This window comes from Dipodomys ordii, unplaced genomic scaffold, assembly GCF_000151885.1.
Source record: "Dipodomys ordii isolate 6190 unplaced genomic scaffold, Dord_2.0 Scaffold5, whole genome shotgun sequence".
NCBI lineage: Eukaryota > Metazoa > Chordata > Mammalia > Rodentia > Heteromyidae > Dipodomys > Dipodomys ordii.
In genome coordinates, this window is record NW_012267221.1 from 10,716,676 (window position 1) to 10,739,464 (window position 22,789).

At 36.9% G+C, this 22,789-nt stretch overlaps 1 protein-coding gene across 9 annotated transcripts in view; it reads left to right on the forward strand.

Annotated features, from left to right (window-relative positions):
- The window catches only part of Pkp4 (plakophilin 4), a 216,699-nt gene that overhangs the window by 158,723 nt on the left and 35,187 nt on the right, over positions 1-22,789 (forward strand). For 6 of the 9 annotated variants that reach the window (XM_013029365.1, XM_013029388.1, XM_013029373.1 and 3 more), the window contains 5 exons: positions 1,068-1,118; positions 5,427-5,615; positions 7,597-7,813; positions 17,207-17,339; positions 18,748-18,961. In XM_013029365.1, coding sequence (XP_012884819.1) covers positions 1,068-1,118; positions 5,427-5,615; positions 7,597-7,813; positions 17,207-17,339; positions 18,748-18,961 — 804 coding nt within the window. The remainder of the gene's footprint in view (positions 1-1,067; positions 1,119-5,426; positions 5,616-7,596; positions 7,814-17,206; positions 17,340-18,747; positions 18,962-22,789) is intronic. The other 3 variants (XM_013029381.1, XM_013029423.1, XM_013029431.1) reach the window with 1 other exon arrangement.

Consider the following 22,789-nt stretch of genomic DNA (forward strand, 5'->3'; position numbering starts at 1 on the left):
CTCCTCTCAATGGACATTTAGGATGTGTGTCATTTTTAGCTGTTAGAGGTTACAATATATATTCTTCCTCCTGCATATTTGATTTGATGGGTACTACGTTAGCCGTAGAATATGTGCGTGTTTTTAAATTGGGAAATTAATCAAATTGCCCTCCAAGAAGTTTGTGTGAGCTTGTATTTTCACCTATAATTAGAGTGTACATCTCTTCCTACACCTCACGGCATCCAAATCTTTCAACCTTGCCAATCTGGTAGGTAGGAAGCTATGTCTCATTGTTTTAAGTGTTTTTATTGGTTTATGAATAAGGGTAAAGATCCCATATATTTATCAGTTATTTTACCTTTTCCTGGAGCCACAGGTTCAGCTATATTGTCATTTTATAATCTATGAAAACCTTTCATACTTAAGATAAATTATCTTTTTGTAATACATGTCTCAAGATTTTTTAATATTTTGTCATTTTTGATTTTGAAGTTATTTATATAATTTTTACATATTTTGTGTGGTAAAAAAACTAATGTCTTTTTCTTTGGTATCTAGGCAGTGTGAAGCTACTTTCATATTTTTAAATGTAATTTTTTTGTGAAAACTTTATATTGAATTTGAATTTGAGCTCAAAGATAATCCTAGCAGTAAAATTACCTCTTTTTCAAAATTGCACCATCAAGAGGAATGTATTTGTCACAAATATTTTCTGTTACGCTTTTAAAAAGTTTGCAACAAAGTCCTGTAGAAATCATTTATAAATTCTGCTTCCCACGGAAATCTTGAAAGACAAATAGTCTTAAAGAATTCCTTCTTCCCCTTGTGTCTGAGATCCTCGCTTCTAAATCTGTGCAGCAGAAACCTAGTGAAGGAAGGCAGCATGCACATACATCCCTGTCTCCATGTTTAGCCTTGAGAGGACAAGTCTTTTTCAATTCTGTTCTCTGACATTCAGATGAGATTAGAATTTATTTTTCAAGAGAAGAAAAAATATGCATGTGTGTATAATTTTTATATATGTACATATATATGTGTGTATATTATATATATTAGACCTAGCTTCTCATTAATTTTTTTTTTAGGTTCTCAAGAATCTTTGTTTCGGGTGACCTACCTGACCATTTATGTGGAATGTAAATCCTAACTATGAATTCTTTTCTCTTATTCTAAAATAAAATCAGAAAAAAAAGGAGCTTGTCATATTTATAATCACTTTTGATTTGGAAGGATTAATTGCTAATTAATGTGCCTAATCAATATTCATAAAAATGCAGAGACTTGAGTAGTTGGTGATCATGATTTTAATAATAATACAATGTACATGTAAATTTCTTGCCACAAAAACAAAATATATATTACCTAAAATATTTTAGTATGGAAACATTTTAAGAATCAGCATTTGACAAATAAATTTGTAAATTTGTGATTATTTCTAATGGCTTAAGTATAAAAAACCTGCAGTCTTTATTTTATGAAATGTATGACTTTGACAGTGAACTAATAGGCTGTTTTGCGGTTGTAAATATAAAAGATTGGTTGAATAAATAATATTATGGCATATCAGTGTTTTCCATTTTTGGACAAAGTTTTAAAGTTATTAAAAATTAATTGGAAATATTTCTGGAACATTATTTCTAATACAAATCATAAAACATAATTACTTATATTTCAGTCTTAGTGATAGTAAGTTGTGATGGGCTTTCTATACTTTAAAGTGGCTATAGTAATTTTTGAATATTAATCTACAGGTTCTGTATATGTTTTAAAGAAAAGCAGGAGCATAAAACAAATATAATAATGGTCATTGTTATGTTCTTCAGAATTATAATAATATCAAGAAAGTTCTATATACCACTATAATTCTAAACTCTTTCACTACAGCCTGTCATATATAATAATCCTATGGCTGCATATCACTACAATTCTAAACTATTTATTCTACTATAGCCTGTCACATATAATAATTCTATAGCAAGGAGGTCTCTGCTGGTTACCTTTTATCGTTTTAAATGATAAAAATCTAATTTGAATACCTTTACCCCAGAATCCAAGTAAAGATTTACAAAATTTTTCAAATTATATTGATTCTAAAGATGAATCCAGCCAGGTGCTTGCAGTGGAAGAGTATGGCATTTTGGGAGTCGGTGCAGAATGCTCTGCTCTTACACCACATCCCTGTGGGCTCAGCTGAGCTCAGCTGCATCCAGTTCTCATTTGACTGCCCAGTGTGACTGATCTTCAGAGTTTCATGATGAGTCAAGAGTGTGGCTCTGTTTTTACAGTTGCATGACATATTGATAAGGTTACTGAGGGATAGGTACATTCATCTGCCTGATCTATGAGACAATTAACAAAAACAGTGCCTGTACTTTTCTTCCAAGTTCTCAAAATAATTTTACAGTAACAGCTGGGGGCCAGTGTCTCATACCTATAATCCTAGCTGCTTGAGAGGCTGAAATCTGAGGATCATGGTTTAGAGCTAACCCAGGCAGGAAAGTCCATGAGACTTTAATCTCCAGTTATCCACGGAAAAGCTGAAAGTGGATTATATCTCAAGTAGTAGAGCCCTGGCCTTTAGTGAAAAAGTTCAAAAACAATGCCTGGGCCTTGATTTCAAGTCTCAGTACTGGCACCATATGTATGTGTGTGTGTGTGTGTGTGTGTGTGTGTGTGTGTGTGTGCACGCACACATGCTCATTTACCATCCTAAACCAGGTGCCAATGGTTCACACTTGTAATCCTGGTTACCTGGGAACTACCAATCAGGAGGATCATGGTTTGAGGTCCCATCCCAATCAAGAGCTGGATTCAGTGATATATATCTGTCATCCTGGCTGTGTAAGTGTAAATATGAGACACTTTTGAAAAATGCTAAACGCCAAAAGAGCAAGTACAGATAGGGTCTTGAGTTCAAATTATAGAATTATTTTGAGAGCTTTAAAATCCATCTCTGTCAGTCTAACCTCCCTCTTTAACCTGGTGCTTGTGAAAAGCCTTATGAGTTCCAATGCCTCGTGCCACATGTGTTTGAGGCATGGCTGTGTCCAGTGTGGGGCACATAGTGACAGACACTGGCCTATGCTTTCTTCTAGCCATGAGGAAGTAGCTTTGTAATGGGAGTGAATCACATTTCCTGTTAGGCTCAAGAAAGTTTGGCAAGGTGATAGCCCAGTTATTAGATTTTATGAACCTGCAGTCTTTATTTTAGCAAGTAGGGAGCCACTACTAAAACCCACATTGTTTTATTGAGATTTTTCCCATGTTGCATTGCTGCCCAGAATAGGTAATACTCATTCACTTTAGAAACTTTAAGTATTTAACCTTATTGCCACTTCTCAGTAAACAACATGTAATTATCACATATATTCAAGCCAAATTGCTTTTAGTTGTGATTTGATTGATCCTATCTTTTTTTATTAGTGTGTTTTAGCAAACTTTTCAAAGAAAATATGTCCTAACTGCTTTCTGGTATGTTATACTTTCCCTTGCTTATATCTAGAAAGTAATTTTTGGTATTTTCACCAAGTAACAAGATTTTAATCACTAATAATGACAAATCACAAACTTCTTAACACCATAAGATATATACTAATTCACTTTATACTTTTCTTTTTTTTGTCGGTGGTGGGGCTTGAACTGTGGGCTTGGGCACTGTCCCTGTGCTCTTTAGCTCAAGGTGAGCACTCACCTTGAGCCACAGCGCCACTTACGGTTTTCTAGTAGTTTATTCGAGATAAGAGTCTCACAGACTTTGCTGCCTGGGCTGGCTTTGAACCATGATCCTCAGATTTCAGTCTCCTGAGTCGCTAGGATTACAGGCGTGAGCCACCAGCACCCATCCTAATTCACTTCTTTAAAAATGTATTTAAACTTGTTATCATGAGTGATGAATATGAACATTTGTCAGTAACAATTGAATCAGAAATCTATTAAATGATCGAAAGTCAATGTTATTTCTAACTTGGTACTTTTGTTTATGCTAGAAAGTTAATGAATATCTGGCATGTGAGTTCTTATAAAAGCAAAAATTAAATGATTTTTTAAAAGAAAGCATAAATACAATGATAGCAAAAAATAGTAAAATAACATTTCTTAATAATAAATATTATGAGTATTCACTCATATTTTTTAATACAGCATACGATTTCTGGTATTTTCCAGAAAATTATATGTGAATCAATAGAGACTTTTCTAGTTCTTAAGCATCCAACTTTCCTAATTAGCATTTTAGATAGGCTTTGGTCTGAGACATAGGAATGTATAGATGTGGGACATTATAGGCCCTTTGTTCTCAGTGAGTGTTCTACTTAGTGAGATGGGCAATCAGCAGGGCAGGAATAAAGAGGCACAAACCACTGTTGGTGCAGTGCTGACACACTTAGAAGCAGGGCATATTCTTAGAAATATTTTAGTCTATGGGTTTTGTTTTGTTTTTGTTTGATGTTTTTGGGCTCTTGCTTAGGGTGTGTAGTTAGGGCTTTGTAATCTTACTCAGCTTTTTTGCTCAAAGCTAGCACTCTACTACTAGTCATTCTTGCTCAAGGTTGGCATTCTACTACTGGAACCATACCTTTAACCCAGATTTTTGTTGGTTACTTGGAAGAGGATTCTCAAGGACTTTTTTTTCCCAGGCTGACTTCAAACCTCAGTCCTTCAGATCTGAACCTCCTGAGTAGCCAGGATTACAGGCATGAACCACCAGTACCAGTTTCAATCTACTGGGTTTTCTTGTTTGTTTGGACTTATTTTTTTTTTATGTGCAGCCATCATAGAGTCGATTTACAAAACCTAAGGTGGCAACTATATCACCAGGCAGTGTATTTCCACAGGAGCAGCAATATACAGTATACAGATTGTCCTTGACCAAAACATTTTTATTATTATTATCATTATTAATAGGTCACCATCCTAGAATAACTTTGCAATTTGGCAATACTTTCAAGTAGATCAAATGATTTAATATTTTTATTAGAGAATCTTCTTTTCTCTCACAGCAATAGAACATTTTATTTTTGAACTGTACAGTATGTGAAATCTTTTTTTTTTTTTTTGCCAGTCCTGGGGCTTGAACTCAGGGACTGGGCCCTGTCCTTGAGCCTCCTTGTGCTCAAGCCTAATGCTCTATCACTTGAGCCACAGTACCACTTCCAGCTTTTTCTAAGTAGTTTATTGGAGTTAAGGGTCTCATGGACTTTTCTGCAAAGGCTAGCTTCAAACTGTGATCCTCAGGTCTCAGCCTGCTAAGTAGCTAGGATTCCAGGCATGAGACACCAGCTCCTGGCATGAAATCTTTTTCACACTTGACACCACTCCATTATATAATTTTCTGCTTTGAGTGTTTATATTGAACACATGCATAGTCCTGTTGGTTAAGAACTTTAGGGTTCTCAATCCCACCATGATTTCCTTTCTTGTTAATGATTTTATTTTGCTGCCTCCAGGCTTACGGAGTTCCTATGCTAGTCAGCACAGTCAGCTTGGGCAAGACCTTCGTTCAGCTGTGTCTCCAGACTTGCACATCACTCCTATCTATGAGGGGAGGACCTACTACAGCCCAGTGTACCGCAGTCCAAACCATGGAACTGTGGAGCTCCAGGGATCACAGACAGCACTGTACCGCACAGGCTCAGGTGGGCAGCAGCTTTCTGACTTTCACTGACCCACAAGACAAAGGATTTTATTGAGATTGTGTGCCCTGAAAATCCATGTTGTCCATTTAGATGTTGGATAAGCAGTTGTGACAGCAACCAATAAATAGTAAAAGATAAGTACATTTAATATTTTATAAATGATAAGTTTTACTCTAGTATAATTAATGAACATAGTGATTGTACTATTAATCTAGGAATCAATTTGTAAAGCTATAAATGTGATTCTCTTCAGATTAGGAACAGAACAGTATAGAAAGGAAAACTTCTAATGAAATACTTCTTTGTAATTTTTGTTGCTTAAGTCAAATATTAAGGAAATCCATATATAATGTGACATAGTTGTCTTTAATTTAGTATGTAAGGAGCCCAGCTGCATGTTTTTAGATGTTAGAGTTACTCAGAATACATAAATGTATAATATAAAATAGCTAGCCCTTGTGATGGATTTAAATCAGAACAAAATGCAGTAGAAGTATTCATAAAATAGGGAGCTCAGACACCTGGGCTGTGGCTGATGAATCCAAAGCTGGAGCTGAAGATGATCTGAGCTGCCAGACTGATGCAGGATGGTCACATATAGTCTCAGAGTCAGCTTTTCTTAAAAAAATTAAAAATAAAAAAAATAAAAGTCTTCCAGATTTATTCATGCAATCACCACAGAAGAACTCCAAGTAGCAACGATAACCCCTCAGCATTAGGTGCTCCTTAAGGGGACATACCTCCCAGAACACCAGCAGAGAGAACACTGTGTTTGTATTGGTTCTTCACTAGAAATTGACAGTTTACTCCTCAGAGTAATTGTCCTTCTAATAAAAAGCACCAAGTTTGAAAGTTAATGAAGAACTCTTCACTTATTTTTGTGTTCTGTGAATAGGAATTTCTCTGCTAGGATTGAGAAATAGCTAATGTTATAATTTTTTTTTTAAGACAAAGTCTTGATAATGTAGTTCAGGCTGGTCTGGGACCCACTACCTACCATAGCCACACTATTCTCAAACTCAAGTGTCTCAGTTACAGGTGTGTACCACAATGCCCAGATGATAATCTTTTTAGTTGCATGAAGAATATGTATGTAATCACTGGAAAGATGCATGCCATAATAAGTGATGCAGAAACATTAAGTACAGTAAATAGTAGTTTGTGTATAACATCATGTAATAATATGTGAGCATAGATATAAAATAACTTGAGTTTTCAGTATTTTTTTCTTAGGTAGATTTTCCAGTGTTATCAAGATCCATAGGTGTACAGGTGAAGATCTCTGATAGCCAAAAGTTTCAGTTATTTATAAGTCCAATCAAGATACATCGTACTGGCCTGGGAAGGTGGCTCAGTGGTAGAGTGCTTACCTTGCACACATGAGGACCTGGGTTTGATTCCTCAGCACCACATAAGTAAAAAGAAAAAAAAGCCGGAAGTGGCACTGTGGCTCAAGTGGTAGAGCGCTAGCCTTGAGCTGAAGAGCTGAGGGACAGCGCCCAAGCCCAGAATTCAGGCCCCACGACCGGACCCAAAAAAAAAAAAAAGATACATTGTACTTATAAAATGATAACTTCTTTGTACAACTACTTAAAGGTAATACAAATATAATTTAAGAATCTGAATAAAGATCTCATGGAAATAAAATTACAAAATTTTCTATTTTATCATTTATTTCTCAGATTCATTACTTATTTGGAGTTTTAAGTTACTGAATCTTAATAAACATCTTAAAAATTACTTATGTTAGCAGATTAATAGGTTTATTTTTGCTGTTTCCTGCTAACAAATTTAACAGACTACTAAAAACTTAAGAACCTTTTTCTAAGGCTAATGAGCAAGATTTATAAAACCTAAACATAAACAACGCATATAATTTCCAGAAACTATTATCTTTTTTAACATTAAAAGAAAAAATTTTAAAGTGTGACCTTGTGGAGAACATACAGATCTTTGGTTTGCAAAATGTTGACTTTCTTAGGTATTGGAAATCTGCAAAGGACATCCAGCCAACGGAGTACTCTTACATACCAAAGAAATAATTATGCCCTGAACACAACAGCTACCTACGCGGAGCCCTATAGGCCAGTACAATACCGCGTCCAAGAGTGCAATTACAACAGGCTTCCCCACTCAGCACCCGCTGATGACGGCACCACGAGATCTCCATCAATAGACAGCATTCAGAAAGACCCCAGGCAAGTTCCAGTTGGGCGCATTCACAATACTGTGGTTCTTCCATCCTGACTTTTTTAAGCTGTGAAATCTATTATGATATCAGTTACACCTTATCTCTACCACTTCCGGTTGTATTCCTGCTGTGTTGGCTATTGAGGATAATTTCTTTTTCTTTTCTTTTTATTCCTTTTTAAAATGGATTGATTCTTTCCATCCTTTAATTATATCTTAGAGAACCATAGATCTGTGGGAATATCTAAAGCATTCATCACTTAAGTACTTTACCCAGGCTATTAACCCGAGATAGCTACTTGCTAAGCATTAAACAAAAGACTTTGCCTTCTTGCCTGATCCTGACTGACTTCTTGGACGATGGCTTCAGAAAATCATATTATTCTTTTTTTTTTTTTTTGGTCAGTCGTGGGGCTTGAACTCTGGGCTTGGGCGCTATCCCTAAGCTCTTCAGCTCAAAGCAAACGCTCTAGCACTTGAGCCATAGCGCCACTTCCAGTTTTCTAGTGGCTTATTGGAGATAAGAGTCTCATGGAGTTTCCTGCCCGGGCTGGCTTTGAACCGCAATCCTCAGATCTCAGCCTCCTGACTAGCTAGTATTACAGGTGTGAGCCATCGCTGCCCGGCTAGAAAATCATATTATTCTAAGCCAGAAAATAATCAGTGTTGTGTACATCTCAAATAATTTTGCACAATGCTACATAGAGTTTTTTTTTATTAAAAAAAGTCATTTGAAAACCATTATTTAGGAAAAAATGGCATTCAAAAATTCTCATATCCCATAAACAAAATATATTTGGCAAAGAAAAACTATTTTGTCTTTTTAAAATTCTATTGAGCCACATAGACAACAACTTTTTTAAATATATGTTTTTATTGTAAAGATACTGTAAGAGGGGTTAGTTACATGAGTAAGGTAATGAGTACATTTCCTATCCATCATTGTTACCCCCTCCTTTGTTTTTCCCAGACCATTCCTTCCCTCCCCAACTCCCCAACTCCTCCCTTCCCCATATCCCCTCTTCCCCATCTCCCACCCCTCGAACCCCACACCTGAAGTTAAAATTCGTTTTCAACATAGTGTCTTGTACATTTCATTTTAACAATGCTCAACCTGTATCCCTAATTAAGCATTTTGTTTTGTCCCTTCCCCTCCCCAAATTAGAAAAATGTATATACAAGATACAGGGCACTGGAATCAAATACAGTGAAAACAGAGGTTATACTGTGGGGGTTAGAGGGGGGAACATACCAAAGAAACAAAAAAAAATCACATAGTACATCATAAATACCTTAAAAACAATAGCAAGAAAGACAAAAACCATTTGTGTCCCTATCTTGGGTTTCATTTCACTTAATATAATCTTATATGGTCATATATACATAGCTTTCAACCTTGTCTGCTTGTCCCAGACAAATACTAGTTATTGTAAATAAGGGAAACCATAGGACCTATGTTTCTTTGGACCTGGCTTACTTCACTTAATATAATTTTTTCCAAGTCTTTCAATTTCCTAACAAATAGGGCAATGTCATTCTTTCTGATGGAGGCATAGAATTCCATTGTGTGTGTGTGTGTGTGTGTGTGTGTGTGTGCGCGCACACACGTGTGTGTATACATATATATACACATACATACATACATATATATATATACACACACACACACACATACATACCACATTTTCTTGATTCATTCATCTATTGAGGGGCATCTGGGTTGTTTCCATATCTTAGCTATGATGAATAATGTTGTGATAAACATAGTTGTGCTGGTAGCTTTAGTATGGTCTTGTTTGTAATCATTTGGGTAAATGCCCAAAAGTAGGATTGCTGAGTCATAGGGGAGCTCTATGTGGAGTCTTTTGAGGAACCTTCATACTACTTTCCAAAGTGGTTGAACAAACTCCCATCAACAATGCAGTAGGGTTCCCTTTTGGCCACATCCCCTCCAGCATCTGTTATTATTAGATTTCTTTATTATAGCCATTCTAACTGGGGTGAGGTGTTATCTCAATGTTGTTTTGATTTGCATTTCTTTTATGGCTAAAAAAGTTGAGCATTTCTTCATGTGTCTATTGGCCATCCTTATTTCCTCTTCAGAGAAGTTTCTCTGTAAGTCTTTAGCCCACTTATTTATTGGGCAGTTGTTTCTTTCAGGATTTGTTGTTGGGGGATTTAATTTTTTTAGTTCCAAGTGTATTTTAGATATGAGATCCTTGTCTGCTGTAAGGGTAGTGAACATCTTCTCCCAATCCATAGGTTTTCTATTGATCTTGCTAGCTATGTCCTTTGCCATGCAGAAGCTCTGAAGTTTCATGCAATGCCATTTGTCCAACCTTTCTTTGATTTGTTGTGTTTCTGAGTATCTATTAAGAAAATGTTGGCCTGTGCAAAGGAGCTGTAGAGGTTCTCCTATTCCTGTAATGTTTTCAGTGTGTCTGCTTTGACTTTGACGTCTTTGATCCATTTGGAGTTGATTCTGGTGCAAGGTGATATATAAGAATCTAGCTTTAGTTTTCTACAGGTGTTTAACCAATTTTGCCAGCACCATTTACTAAAGAGGCTTAGACAACAACTTTTAAGGTAAGTATTAGTCATTTAGTACTTGATTGATATTTTTAACTCCCCTCATTTTTAATGGAAGGTGTTTAAAATAGCCAGAGAATAAGTATGTTTTAAAACTAAAAGAGAATTTTCATTTCTGGAAGGGTAAAATTGCTCCAAAGTTTTAAGCAGCTTTAGTTTTATTTTAAGGCATGTATTAGCAAGATTTCATTCACTCTTCGCCCACAGATAGTTGTTTCACTGGAAAATTGTTATAATTATCAATTCATTTATAGCAACCTACCAACTTATTCTAAAGAATATGAATTAAAATGAGGTTTTGGCCACTCAAATAGGGTACCTCCAAAATCTATACTTCACTAAGGTTATTTCCCTACTATACCTAAAATTCTTGAATTTAAATCTATTCTTCGTTTGTTATTATTTGCCATTTTTAAGGATTTTTTTTTTTTTTTTTTTTTTTTTGTGGCTATTTTCATTCTTCTTTTTTTTTTTTTTTTTTTGGTTAGCTGTGGGGCTTGTCATGGGCACTGTCTCTGAGCTTTTCGGCTCAAGGCAAATGCTCTACCACTTAAGCCACAGTTCCACTTCTGGTTTTCTGGTGGTTAATTGTAGATAAGAGTCTCATGGACTTTCCTTCCAGGGCTTCAATCCTCAGATATCAGCCTCCTGAATCGATAGGATTATGGAAGTGAGCCACCAGCACCCAGATTAAGGGTATTTTAAATGAAGAATTTGTCTAATAGCACTTCTTATATATAATGGTTAGAAATATTCTTAAATTATTTCACTTTTTCAGATCATCAAAGAGATTAAGCTACCCAAGTAGATGCAGAAATTCCCAAAAAGATTTTGAATTGTGGGTAATTTATATCATATCTTAGCTTGACTTGCAGAGCAAAAAGATAGTTACCTACAAAAGCAGTGAAGTGTGATTCAAGTTTTGAGTTTAATATGTGTCCCTGAAGCCTTCAGCTCTGACCTCTAATATAATTCACCATAAACAATAATTTCATGTATGATAATGTATTTCAGCTATTCATACTATGGTAATTTCATAGCCTAATGCATAAAACTGTTATGTTTAGCTTTGATTGTGTGATAATGCATTTCATAAGATGAATAAATGATTATCTTATAGTAATAGGTAGATTTAGTCTAGCTGAAACCGAAAATTGTGTGAATTTGAAGTTCGAATACTCATGACAACTGCTACTTCTCAGTTTTGCAAATAGCAACTTTAATGTTTTTATTCACTTGTAAGTTTTTCTTTGCCATTAATACCATATGATAAATTCTCCATAAGATGAAAAGGTTACTGATGTGTTAGAGTTAAAAGGAAATATGTGAATTTTTTTTTTTAGCTTTTAACTTAGGAGCCAAATTTATTAGTAATATAAAGAATTTTTCTAAAGAGAAGCCTAAAATATTTGCTCTGGGTAGAGATGATGACAAAGGATGTCCATGATCTTGTTGGCTGATCTGTTCAGGGACTAGTCTACAATACTCGACAGAATGTCTCCTTCCCCTTTCCCTTGACTTTGGTGTCATCATCAAGAATTTAAAATCTGTGTGCATTATTAAACAGAAATGGTGTTAATACTTTTGCTGATAATGGTCTTTTAAAGAAATTAAGCAAGGAGGGAGAGTTTTAATTACCTCCCAAATTACTCAACTTCTATTCTTTAAAAAAACAAACTTTTTTCTCTGTATTCAGAGTGGGTTTCTTTTCTCTTTCTTTTTTATTTTTCATTTATCTAAAATTTACCAGGTTTTCTTCTGCAGCTTCCAATCTGTTGTTACGTATTCACAGACGTACGTCTGTGTGTGTGCATGCTCACACACACTTTTTGCTCAAAGCTTACAATTTTAGTATTTGACTTGTTTTTTCTTGATAGTTAGTTGTATCTCAGAGAATTTCCTGTCCAGTCTGGCTTTGATCTTAAGGATCATGGATTACAGGCTTTAGACACAGTACACATCTTTTGGTTTTGTTTTTGTTGTTTTCTCACATAATTTTATTTGAGAGTTCTTGGCCTGTTTTTACAAAGGCAACCTGATTGTTTCCGTCTCTTTTGAAGTTCCCATCTACTCACATCTTATATACATATCTTTTCCTTAAGTCTTTGAGCTCATTTATAATATTTATTTTAACAATCTCCTTTGATTATTCCAATATCTCTGTTGTCTGTAGGTCTTTTTCTATTGGTTTTTCTTTCTTTTTTAATTGTGAGAATACCGTACAGAGAAGTTACAATTACATGGGCAAGATAACGAGTATATTTCTTATCAAGCATTGTTGCCTCCTCTGTGTCCCTTTCCCATCCCTTCCCATTCTCCCCCCCACCTCCCCCCCCCCCCCGCCCTGATCCTTCCCCGCCCCCACCAAAGTTGTAAAGTTCATTTTTTGACATAACGACTTGTACATCTCATTGTTGCAATGGGTCCACCTGGTTTTTCTTTTTTTAATCCCTCATTTTATCTAGTGTTTTTTTTTATTATATGTTGACTGTTGCAGATAATACATTATAGGGAACCTGGATTCTGTTTTCTACTCTGCAGTTTTGTTTTAGCAGATAGCTAAATTACTGGCAGATGCTTTTAATCTTGTCAATATTGGTTTTGTTGTTCTGTGGCCTATTTCAGATTTAGTTCAGCATTAAACAGTACCAACCAAATCTATGGTATGGTCTTTCCTTTTCAAACAGGGCCTTTGTGAAGTTTTAGCTAAATCTCTAAGGTGTTTACGAGGTATGCTCACTAAGAAGGCTGAAATCTAACTGCTTTGATATCACTAAATTCCATTGTCCTCCCTTTCCCACAGCTCACCTAGTTATCAGGTATTGCTTGGTCTCAGCCTCCTGTGTTATAGTCCCCAAAGTGGCCCAAAGTAGAAAGCCAAGTAGATTTGGGGTTCCTTGAGCCTTTTCCTTCTCTCACGGTTTTTATTCCTTTCCATTTTATGTCATTCACTTATTTATTTTGTGCCAGTACTAGAGGTTGAACTCAAGGTATTTGGCCATTGCTTATCTTTTTCACTCAAGACAGGAACTCTGTCACTTCAGTCACAGCTTTACTACATGCTTTTTACTGGTTTTGCTGGCTTTGAACTATGACCATCAGATCTCAGCCTCATGAGTAACCAGGATGCCAGGCACCCTGCGAGGATTTCATTCTTGTGGAGCCTATTATCCAGATCCTGATAACTGTTTCTTTACATATTTCAGTCAGCTTTATGGGTGTTAATGGGTGGGCAAAGTCTAGTCAAGGTTGGAACTAATGCCAACAAAGCCAAATTGCCCAGCCTCAGAAAGAAGCCACCCTTCTCTGGCCCTTGTGATACCTAGGGATAGGAACGACTAAATTACACTCTTTGTACTCTATATTATTAATCACAGCATAGATTTATATAATATGCTTAGATTTTCATTAGAAATGGCTAACATTTTCATTGCACTAAAATGTCCTTAAATGTCAATGCCCTTAAATGTCTATGTCATAATTCTAAGTATATAAAATCTCTATTAGCTTTCCATTTTTTATGTGAGTAGACACATGAGAACATGGTTTTACTAACCTTTGCCACTTTATTCTCAAATTTTTTACATGTATTTAATGACATATAATAGTACTTATCACCTGATATAGTAGTAAAGGCAAATGACATAATAAATGTAAAGTTCATGATACAATATGTGATGCAGGTAAGCTCACTAAGTGCTAACTCCTGTTATTGTTATGAAGAGTAAACTTTTGTCTGGCATAATAGTGCATGCCTGTAACCTCAGCTTCTCAGGAAGCAGGAGCAACATCATGAGTTCAAACCTAGCCCAGTGTTGCTAAATACCCAGGCGCTATCTCAATTTAGGAGAAAAAAAAAAGCACTATGAATGTAACTCAGGCATGAAACCTGTGTTCAATCCCCAGTACTGCAAGAAAAATAAAAACAATGACCCCCCCAAAAAAAACAAATTTATTAGTTTAGTATGCAAGACCTGTACATAAAAGCCTGTCTTTTTTATTTTTTAAAATTACCTCCAGTCTTTACAGTGGCACTTGTAGCATAGTAAGGACTCGGTAAATTTTTGTTAGAGAGTGGGTAGTGGGTACATATATGGGTCCAGGTATGTAATGATTTGTTCCTTTGCAGTGGACTGGAAACCTGGAACCTTCCCAGACCAAGTGAAACTATGGGCTTTAAAAACAAAGCAGAGGGCTGGAAAGGTGGCTCAATGGTAGAATGCTCGCCTCACATGCTTGAGGCTCTAGCTTCGATTCCTCAGAACCACATACACAGAAAAAGCCGGAGGTGGTGCTGTGGCTTAAGTGGTAGAGAGCTCCCCTTGAACTGAAAAGCTCAGGGACAGTGCCCAGGCCCAGAGTTCAAGCTCCATGACTGACCAAAAAAGAAGCAGGAAGCTGGGCACCAGTAGCTCATGCCTATAATCCTAACTAATCAGGAGGCTGAGATCTGAAGCCAGCCCAAAGAATAAAGTCTGTGAAAACTCTTGTCTCCAATTAGCCACCAAAAAGCCAGAAATAAAGCTGACTCAAGTGGTCAAGCACTAGCTTTGAGCATAAAAGCTCAGGGAGATAGCTCCCAAAGCCTTGAGGACTAGCACAGAACAAAAACTAGGCAATAGAAGTAGTGGGCTATAGACTTAAAGAGAGACTTCTCCAAAGAAGACCTAGGCCAATAAACACATGAAACATTCCACATTTCTGGCCATAAAGAAATGCAAATGAAGACAAATTTTGAGATTCTACCTCACCCCTATTAGAATGGCCATTATCAAGAAAACGAATAATAACAGATGCTGGCAGAGATGTGGCCCAAAGGGAATACTGTTACACTGTTGGTAAGAATGTAAACTTGTTCAACCACTCTGGTAAGCAGTGTGGAGGTTCCTTAAAAGACTAAACATAGAGCTCCCCTATGACCAAGCAATCCTATTCCTGGGTATTTACCCAACTGAGCATTTACCCAAATGACCAGAAGCCAGCCCACACAAATGCCACCAGCACAACCGTGTTCATTGCAACATTATTTACCATAGTGAAGATCTAGAACCAACCCACATGCCTCTCAGTAGATGAATGAATCAAGAAAATGTGGTACAATGTGGTACAATGGAATTCTATGCTTCCATCTGAAAGAATGGCATTGCCCCATTCATAAGGAAATGAAACACTTGGAAAAAATTCTATTAAATGAAGCAAGCTAGACCCAAAGAAAGACAGGTTGCATGGTTTCCCTCATTTGTAAGAACTAGCATATGTCTATGATATTCTTAGCAGAGGATCACAACAGCTAGGTGCATATGACCATATAAAATGAAGTATATCAAAATGAACTCTAAGAAATGGAAATGCAGTTTTTATAATGCAGTGTTTGCAGTTATTTCTTTTTTCTTTCTTTTTCCCCCTTTGGTTTATGTCCTGTTGTTACTGCTTTTGCTTTCTGCACCTTTGTCTTATATATAAGTTTATCTGATTGGCAGAAGGGAAAGGGAATCACAGAAATGGTGGGACAAAGCTGTGAACCAAAGCAACAGTGCTACTCACTAGACACTATGATGGAAATGAACTTTACAACTTGGAAGCAGGGGAGTATTCCAAACAGTATCTTTCCTGATGTCATCTGACATGAGAATTGTAATTCATGTCATCTGATCATATATATTCCTTGAATAAGCCTAAGTATGACTCTATACATCGTATGATTGTTTATGCTTTAGGTTAAAAACTACTATTGCATTTGAGTGGAGAAACCATACAGACAGACAGCCTGAGTCCAGATGTTCACTAGCTCTGTGACCAGTTAGTTTGCCCTGTGCCTTCATGTGCAATCAATAAGTTGGTATAAGAATAAATGTCCACATCTATGTGCACATATAATATACAGGGACTAAAGTAGTACTGGACTCAGAATAGGTACTCACATAGCAAATACTATTTAATGATAATCCAGTTTCTTGAAAAAAGTATCTTGTACTCATGTGGGGGTATAAGATACTTTACATGCATATAAAGAAAAGACGGGGGAATGTCAATGGTGTTTTTCTCTGAATAGGACTACTGGTAACATTTCTCTTTTTTTTTTTTTATAATTGTGTTTCTTTTGATAATTGTCTCTACAGTTAAAAGCAACTATAAATGCTTAGTTTCAGGCTGGGAAGGTGGCTCAGTGGCAGAGCGCTTGCCTTGCATGCATGAGGCCCTGGGTTCAATTCCTCAGCACCACATAAGCAAAAGGAAAAAAGCCGGAAGTGGCGCTGTGGCTCAAGTGGTAGAGCGCTAGCCTTGAGCTGAAGAGCTGAGGGACAGCGCCCAGGCTCAGAGTTCAGGCCCCATGACTGGACCCAAAAAAAAACAAAAACAAAAACAAATAAATGCTTAGTTTCCTGAGAATCTCTATGCCAACTGTGTTTGTGATGAGTAGATTGATGCCAGCTCTGACCTTCCCCACACTCAGTCAGCTAAAGTGTACTTGTTTACCTGGGCCTCGCACCTGCAGATTTCTTACTTGGCTAGAAGGACATAAAATTAGAATCAGGAAGAGGAACATGGGAGAGGAAAAGTAACCTGTATTAAGAATTGCCTTTGTTCCCTGGCTCTGTTTCTGTGCATCTGTGCATAGTGGTTTCTTTAAGCTCATAAGCATCTGGGCCTCAGCATATGCTCATCAGGGGAAAACAATTATTTATATTTATATACTTTCAGATTTTTGTAATGTCCCGTTTTTGTCTCCGTTGAGCCTTTTCCTCCTCTGACAAACATACTGTGTAATATTCCCATCACACCTTCTTTGCTGAATCCATGTCTCCTTGTAGGGAGTTTGCCTGGCGTGACCCTGAGTTGCCTGAAGTCATCCACATGCTGCAGCACCAGTTCCCGTCTGTGCAGGCCAATGCAGCGGCCTACTTGCAGCACCTGTGCTTTGGGGACAACAAAGTGAAGATGGAGGTACCAGACACAGGGCCTGGAGGGCTTGGGGAATGGTGCTTTCCACCTGGCAGCCATGCAATTGCTGTATACAAAGTTACCCAGGACTAGGAAGAAGCTCAAAGGCAAATGATGAGTTTACTTAAAGAGTCCCAGGGTTCAATCTGCAGCATCCCCAAGGGGGAAAAGAGGGATTACCAGACACTTTTTTTTAATAGTTATTTTATTATTGTTAAGTAGTTGTATGAAGGGGTTTCAATTCAATGTGTCCATTTATGAATATAATCCATCTAGATCCATGTTTCCCCTTGGTCATCTGTCCCCAACCCTACCCATCTTCAAGTTTCCTGGTTCCATTTTCAGATGGCTTATTGAAGGGATATTTTTATTTCAAATGTTCTTTTGCTTCTTAACTAAGCAAAAAGTAGAATGAGTGTATTTCTTAGAGTGCTTTCAGCCTTGTCAAATCATGTGTTCACATCATTAGCAAGCATGAAGCAAAAGCATTCAACCTTCATTTTAGAAATATTTGTCAAAAGTCTACTAGATTAAAAATATTCCATTACTGAACTAGGGAGCTAATCTATTTCATGAGATACAAGCAGTTAGGCAATTTTAGAAATACATTAAATTATTGGTCATTGACTGGTATTCTATAAACCAGAGTCTTAACAGTTCAGCCTCCACAAACATGCATATACAATCTCATGTACAAGTATTTGTTATCAATTTAATATGCAATGGACATATTGCTACAGACCCATGAGTAGATGTAGTGAATAAAGTCCAGAAGAGGTCAAATAATATACTAATGAAATTACAAACTAATGAAAGTAGAAAAAGAGTTGCCTAGGGAATGAATTCTAAAAACTAAATAACCTGTGTGGTCCTGATCCTGCAGATATTATGTGTACATGTGGGCTCATTGTTCTCTTGAAATGAAAATATAATTCCCAGTGTATGTTCAGAGGGCTAATAAGACTTCACTGCCTGAAATGTGCATTAGCCCCTGAACTGCTAATGTTTCTATGCTGCTGTCGGGGCTTGAGCAAGGCCTCATACTCTCAGCTTTGCTCACAGCTGGAAATCTACCACTTGAGTCACATCTCCAGCCAGGCATTTTGCTGACTGATTGGAGATAGTCTTTCAGACTAGGTTGGCTTTGAATCTTGATTCTATGATCCTGAGCCTCCTGAGTAGCTAGGATTAGAGACATAAGTCACCAGTGCCCAGCTGCCTGCCATCATTTTTTAAGTCATGAATCCAAGAAAAGAGCATCCTCTTAGAGTATAGCCTTAAAATTTACAAAAGATGTTTTACCTAAAGTAAAAAGTAACAATCAGAAGTTCTGGAGTTACCCACTTCCCAGTATCTCTCCATAAGAGAGACTTTGGTTTGACTACTGATTAATCGCATTTCTTAATTGTAGGTTTATAGACTAGGGGGAATCAAGCATCTGGTTGACCTTTTGGACCACAGAGTTTTGGAAGTTCAGAAGAATGCTTGTGGTGCCCTCCGAAACCTAGTTTTTGGCAAGTCTACAGATGAAAATAAAATAGCAATGAAGAATGTTGGTGGGATACCTGCCTTGCTGCGATTGTTGAGAAAATCTGTTGATGCCGAAGTCAGGGAGCTTGTTACAGGTAGGTATAAAAGGTGACCTTCTCCTAAAGGAAATGTCAAAAAACATTCTAGACTTTGCCCTTGTATAGTGCCATTGTGAAGGAGTTGGAGGATTTTAAGTGATGGTTGAGAGAGAAATAGCAACTAATGAAGAATCCATCTTATAATTTAAGGATTCAGAAGGTAATTGTGGAGATCACTTCATACAAGTCATTGTGCATATCAACATAATTATCAACTAACAAACATCTTATTCCTGGAGGACTAACTACTTACTTTAAGTAGACTGGCTCTTTTCTAAGGCAGTATTAAATTATTATTTATTATTATTTACTGTAAAGGTAATATACAGAAGGGTTACAGTTATATAAGTAAAGAAATGATAATATAATTCTTGCCCAACATTGTTACCCCCTCCCTCATTTTCTCCCACTTTCCCTCCATTCATCCACTGTCTGAGTTGGCTTGCTTCCCAATCACTTTGCTAGACCATTAGAATATAAAAGCAAATAAAACCAAGCCCTGTCCACAAGTAGCACTCAGGCAGGGGAATTAGGGATAGTTCAGGGCAATGTCACAAGCATCAGGAACATAGAAATGGGTTGGAATGTTCCTTGGAAAATAGGGGATATTTCCACTCACAAGCAGAGGCTCAAAACAACATGGGACTTGACTCTTCCTACCAACAGAAGGGGGACTGCTGTGTCATAAAACTTGACTGGAAGAAAACAAGTCTGGTAAGAGATGCAGACCTAGTTAGTGAGTTCTACAAAGCTCTTAACTGTATTCCACATGGAATGAGGACACTGGAGCATAGCATGGCCATTTTGGTGTTTAAAACACATTCTATCTGCAGTCAGCAGGGTAGATTTGAAGGGAACAAGCCTGGTGCCTGGGAGTCCCATGAAGCGATCACCCATCTAGTGGCACTGGCTTAAGAGGGAACAGTTAGAGAAATGAGTTATAATGGTCAGACAGGAGAACGGAGACATGGAGGAGCAAGGGATTGAAACTCTGTGTGGAGACACTAGACCATCCAGGGTGAGCAGCTGTGTTCTGGCATTCTTGAAGTTCAGACGAAGGAACCACTATGCAGAGAATGAATTAATGACAGCATTATTAATAATATAGAACTGCCCACTAGTAATTTATAATAGAGAATGCCAATACTAACTATTCATTGTCAGGAGAATGGTTAAATACATTGCAGTACCTCACACAGTGAAACCACACACGAGTAAAATAAGCGCTTTAGAGCTATATATAGTAGCACAGATAAATCTTGAGAAGTATTTACAGATAACTGTAGCATGATACTGTTTGCATAAAGCTTTTACACAAGTAGATTCAGACTATAAATTATTTTTGGATAGATGCACATAAACTGAAGATTTCTAATTGGAATGATAAAAATAGATTCAGCAGTTACCTCTGTGAGGAAAGAAAAAAGAAAATGGGACTGGGGAATGTATTCTACCTCTATTTCTTTAGAGAAATCAAAAATAAATACAGCTAAGTATTAATATTTGATAAAGCTAGATGGTGATTACCTGCATGTTTGTTTCATATTTGCTATGCTATTTTTCATGCCTGAGATATTTAATTTCACATTTTTAAACCAGATTTCTTTGAAATTAATCCCACTCCCTACTGGCTTCCATTATGAAATCAGAGTTGTAAATTTTGTCAAAAATAACTCAGTAACCCTTGGGAATGTAGCAAATCATCATACATCTAATAACTAAAGGGGATCAAGTTTTTCATAAGATATAAATATTTAAAATGTAGCATTAATATTTCCTTGCTTGTCAAATCAGGTATGGAATTTACATACTAAAAGTAAAATACATTCTACTTCTCATCTTGAACTTGGGAATGGACTTCCTGCCTTTGTGTATTTTCAATGTTAATGCCTTCACCCTTTAAAATTACATGTTCACTTAGTAGTATATATTCCTTCTTTTCAAGGCCTTTGAAGTATTTATCCTTTCAAGCTAAAAATAGTTTATAATTTATATGTATGCAAATATAATAATTAACACAAATTATTTAGAATTAAGAAAAAAGAAAAATGTAGTTATCTTCATCCTAGACATCAACATGGTCATTTTTTATTATATCCAAAAATTGACCTGAAGCTGCCTGTTAAGATGACAGAGGAAACAGGGTTATTTTCAGAGTCTAAGGATGTTGCGGAAATGTGACAACTGCCATACTCAGTAGAGGTCAGGTTGGGGACATACAAGATGTGTCCTGGATGATAGAAAACCTAGGTTAACCTACCAGAAGAAGAAGGTGTAAACAGCATATTTTTTTCTCCATCAGTTTGAGCCTGCTATGTAATGTCCAACTGCAATAACATGCCTTTGCAGCCAAGAGCACTGCAGAATGTTATGTGTGCATCTCTACTGAGATCAGCCCAAGTCAATCTGATGAAAAGCACAGCTTCCACCCACTTTTCATTCTCCTCATTTTTCTAAACCAATTGCATCCCTCCTGAGCCGCTTTCTTTTTCTTTTTTTTACTTTCATGAGTTCTCACAGAAGAAATCAGACTTTGCTAGATTTTTATTTCTGAAGTTTTGAGGAAAGAAACATTGCCTTTGCTGAGTTGACCCCAAGGCCTTGGTAAAATTTACTAGTACATGAAAGTTTGGTGATCTTTTTTAAAATTATTTTTATTTAAAAGTAAATCAGTGTAGTGTCAGACTGCATTTATGAAAGGCTCTTCCATCCCAATTTCCCTGGGGCATACTTGACTTGGGTACTAATTCCCAACTTATTACTCCTATGTATGGGCATGGCTAGTTCCTATGAACATAAAACGTTTTGGGGTTTTCTTTGGTGGACCATGGGGCCCTTCAGCTCTTCAGCTCAAGGCTAGCACTCTATCACTTGAGCCACAGTCCTGTTTATGTGGTGCTGAGGAATTGAACCCAGGGCCTCATGCATGCAAAGCAAGCACTCTACCACTGAGCCACCTTCCCAGCCTTTAACATGTGGGTCATGGCCTTGAGGGCTATTCAAAAAAGAGACATTCTTCCAATAGTATGTCTTCCAATATAAAACTATAAAAACCCCTGGTATTTCCCTTTTGAAAATATTTTCCAGGAGCTTTTAATATTAAGCATTTTCTGAGAAGAGGGGCATATATTGAGGAAATTAGTATTTTACAACTACATACTTTTACAACTAGTTTGTTTTGATAAATGAACTGCTTGCATAGGCTATTTTTTTCATAACATTGTAATGTGGTATGTACATGCATTGCTCAGCTGCCAGATGTAAAAGTATTTGGACCAGAGGGTTCAGAAGCATATTTCCTGTCCCCAAGGGCTAGCTGTCACCCTACTGTTGATTCCTTTGTAAAAACATCATCTAGTTAAGGTAACACCACCAAGTCACAATATGAATCTGGCAGATTTGCCTCTGTGTCAAGAGATCTTTGAGTTTTTCATTAGCACTTCTCAAGTCAAATATTCATAAGCTCTTTAATTTATAAAATCACAAATTAAATGGGATCTCAAAATTCATTTTGTCCAATCAGCCCTCCAAAGCATAAGTCCCCAGGACTACTTTCACACACGCGCCTGTCACGTGATTGAACCCACTAGGACTGGGGCTCATCATTTGAGTGGCAGTAAGCTTGAGCTCATTGCTTGTCCAGAAAGCACAGCATACTTGTTGTGATTTGGAAATGAGAAGAAGACAAACCTCTAAGAGCTCATTTTGCCCATGAATGGCCTTATAGGACCAGGTCAGCCCACTAGTCCTGTCCTAAGCAGGAAACTGTACTCCACTCTGAACTATCCTCAGTAGAACACTTCTCTCCCAAACATAAGAAACACT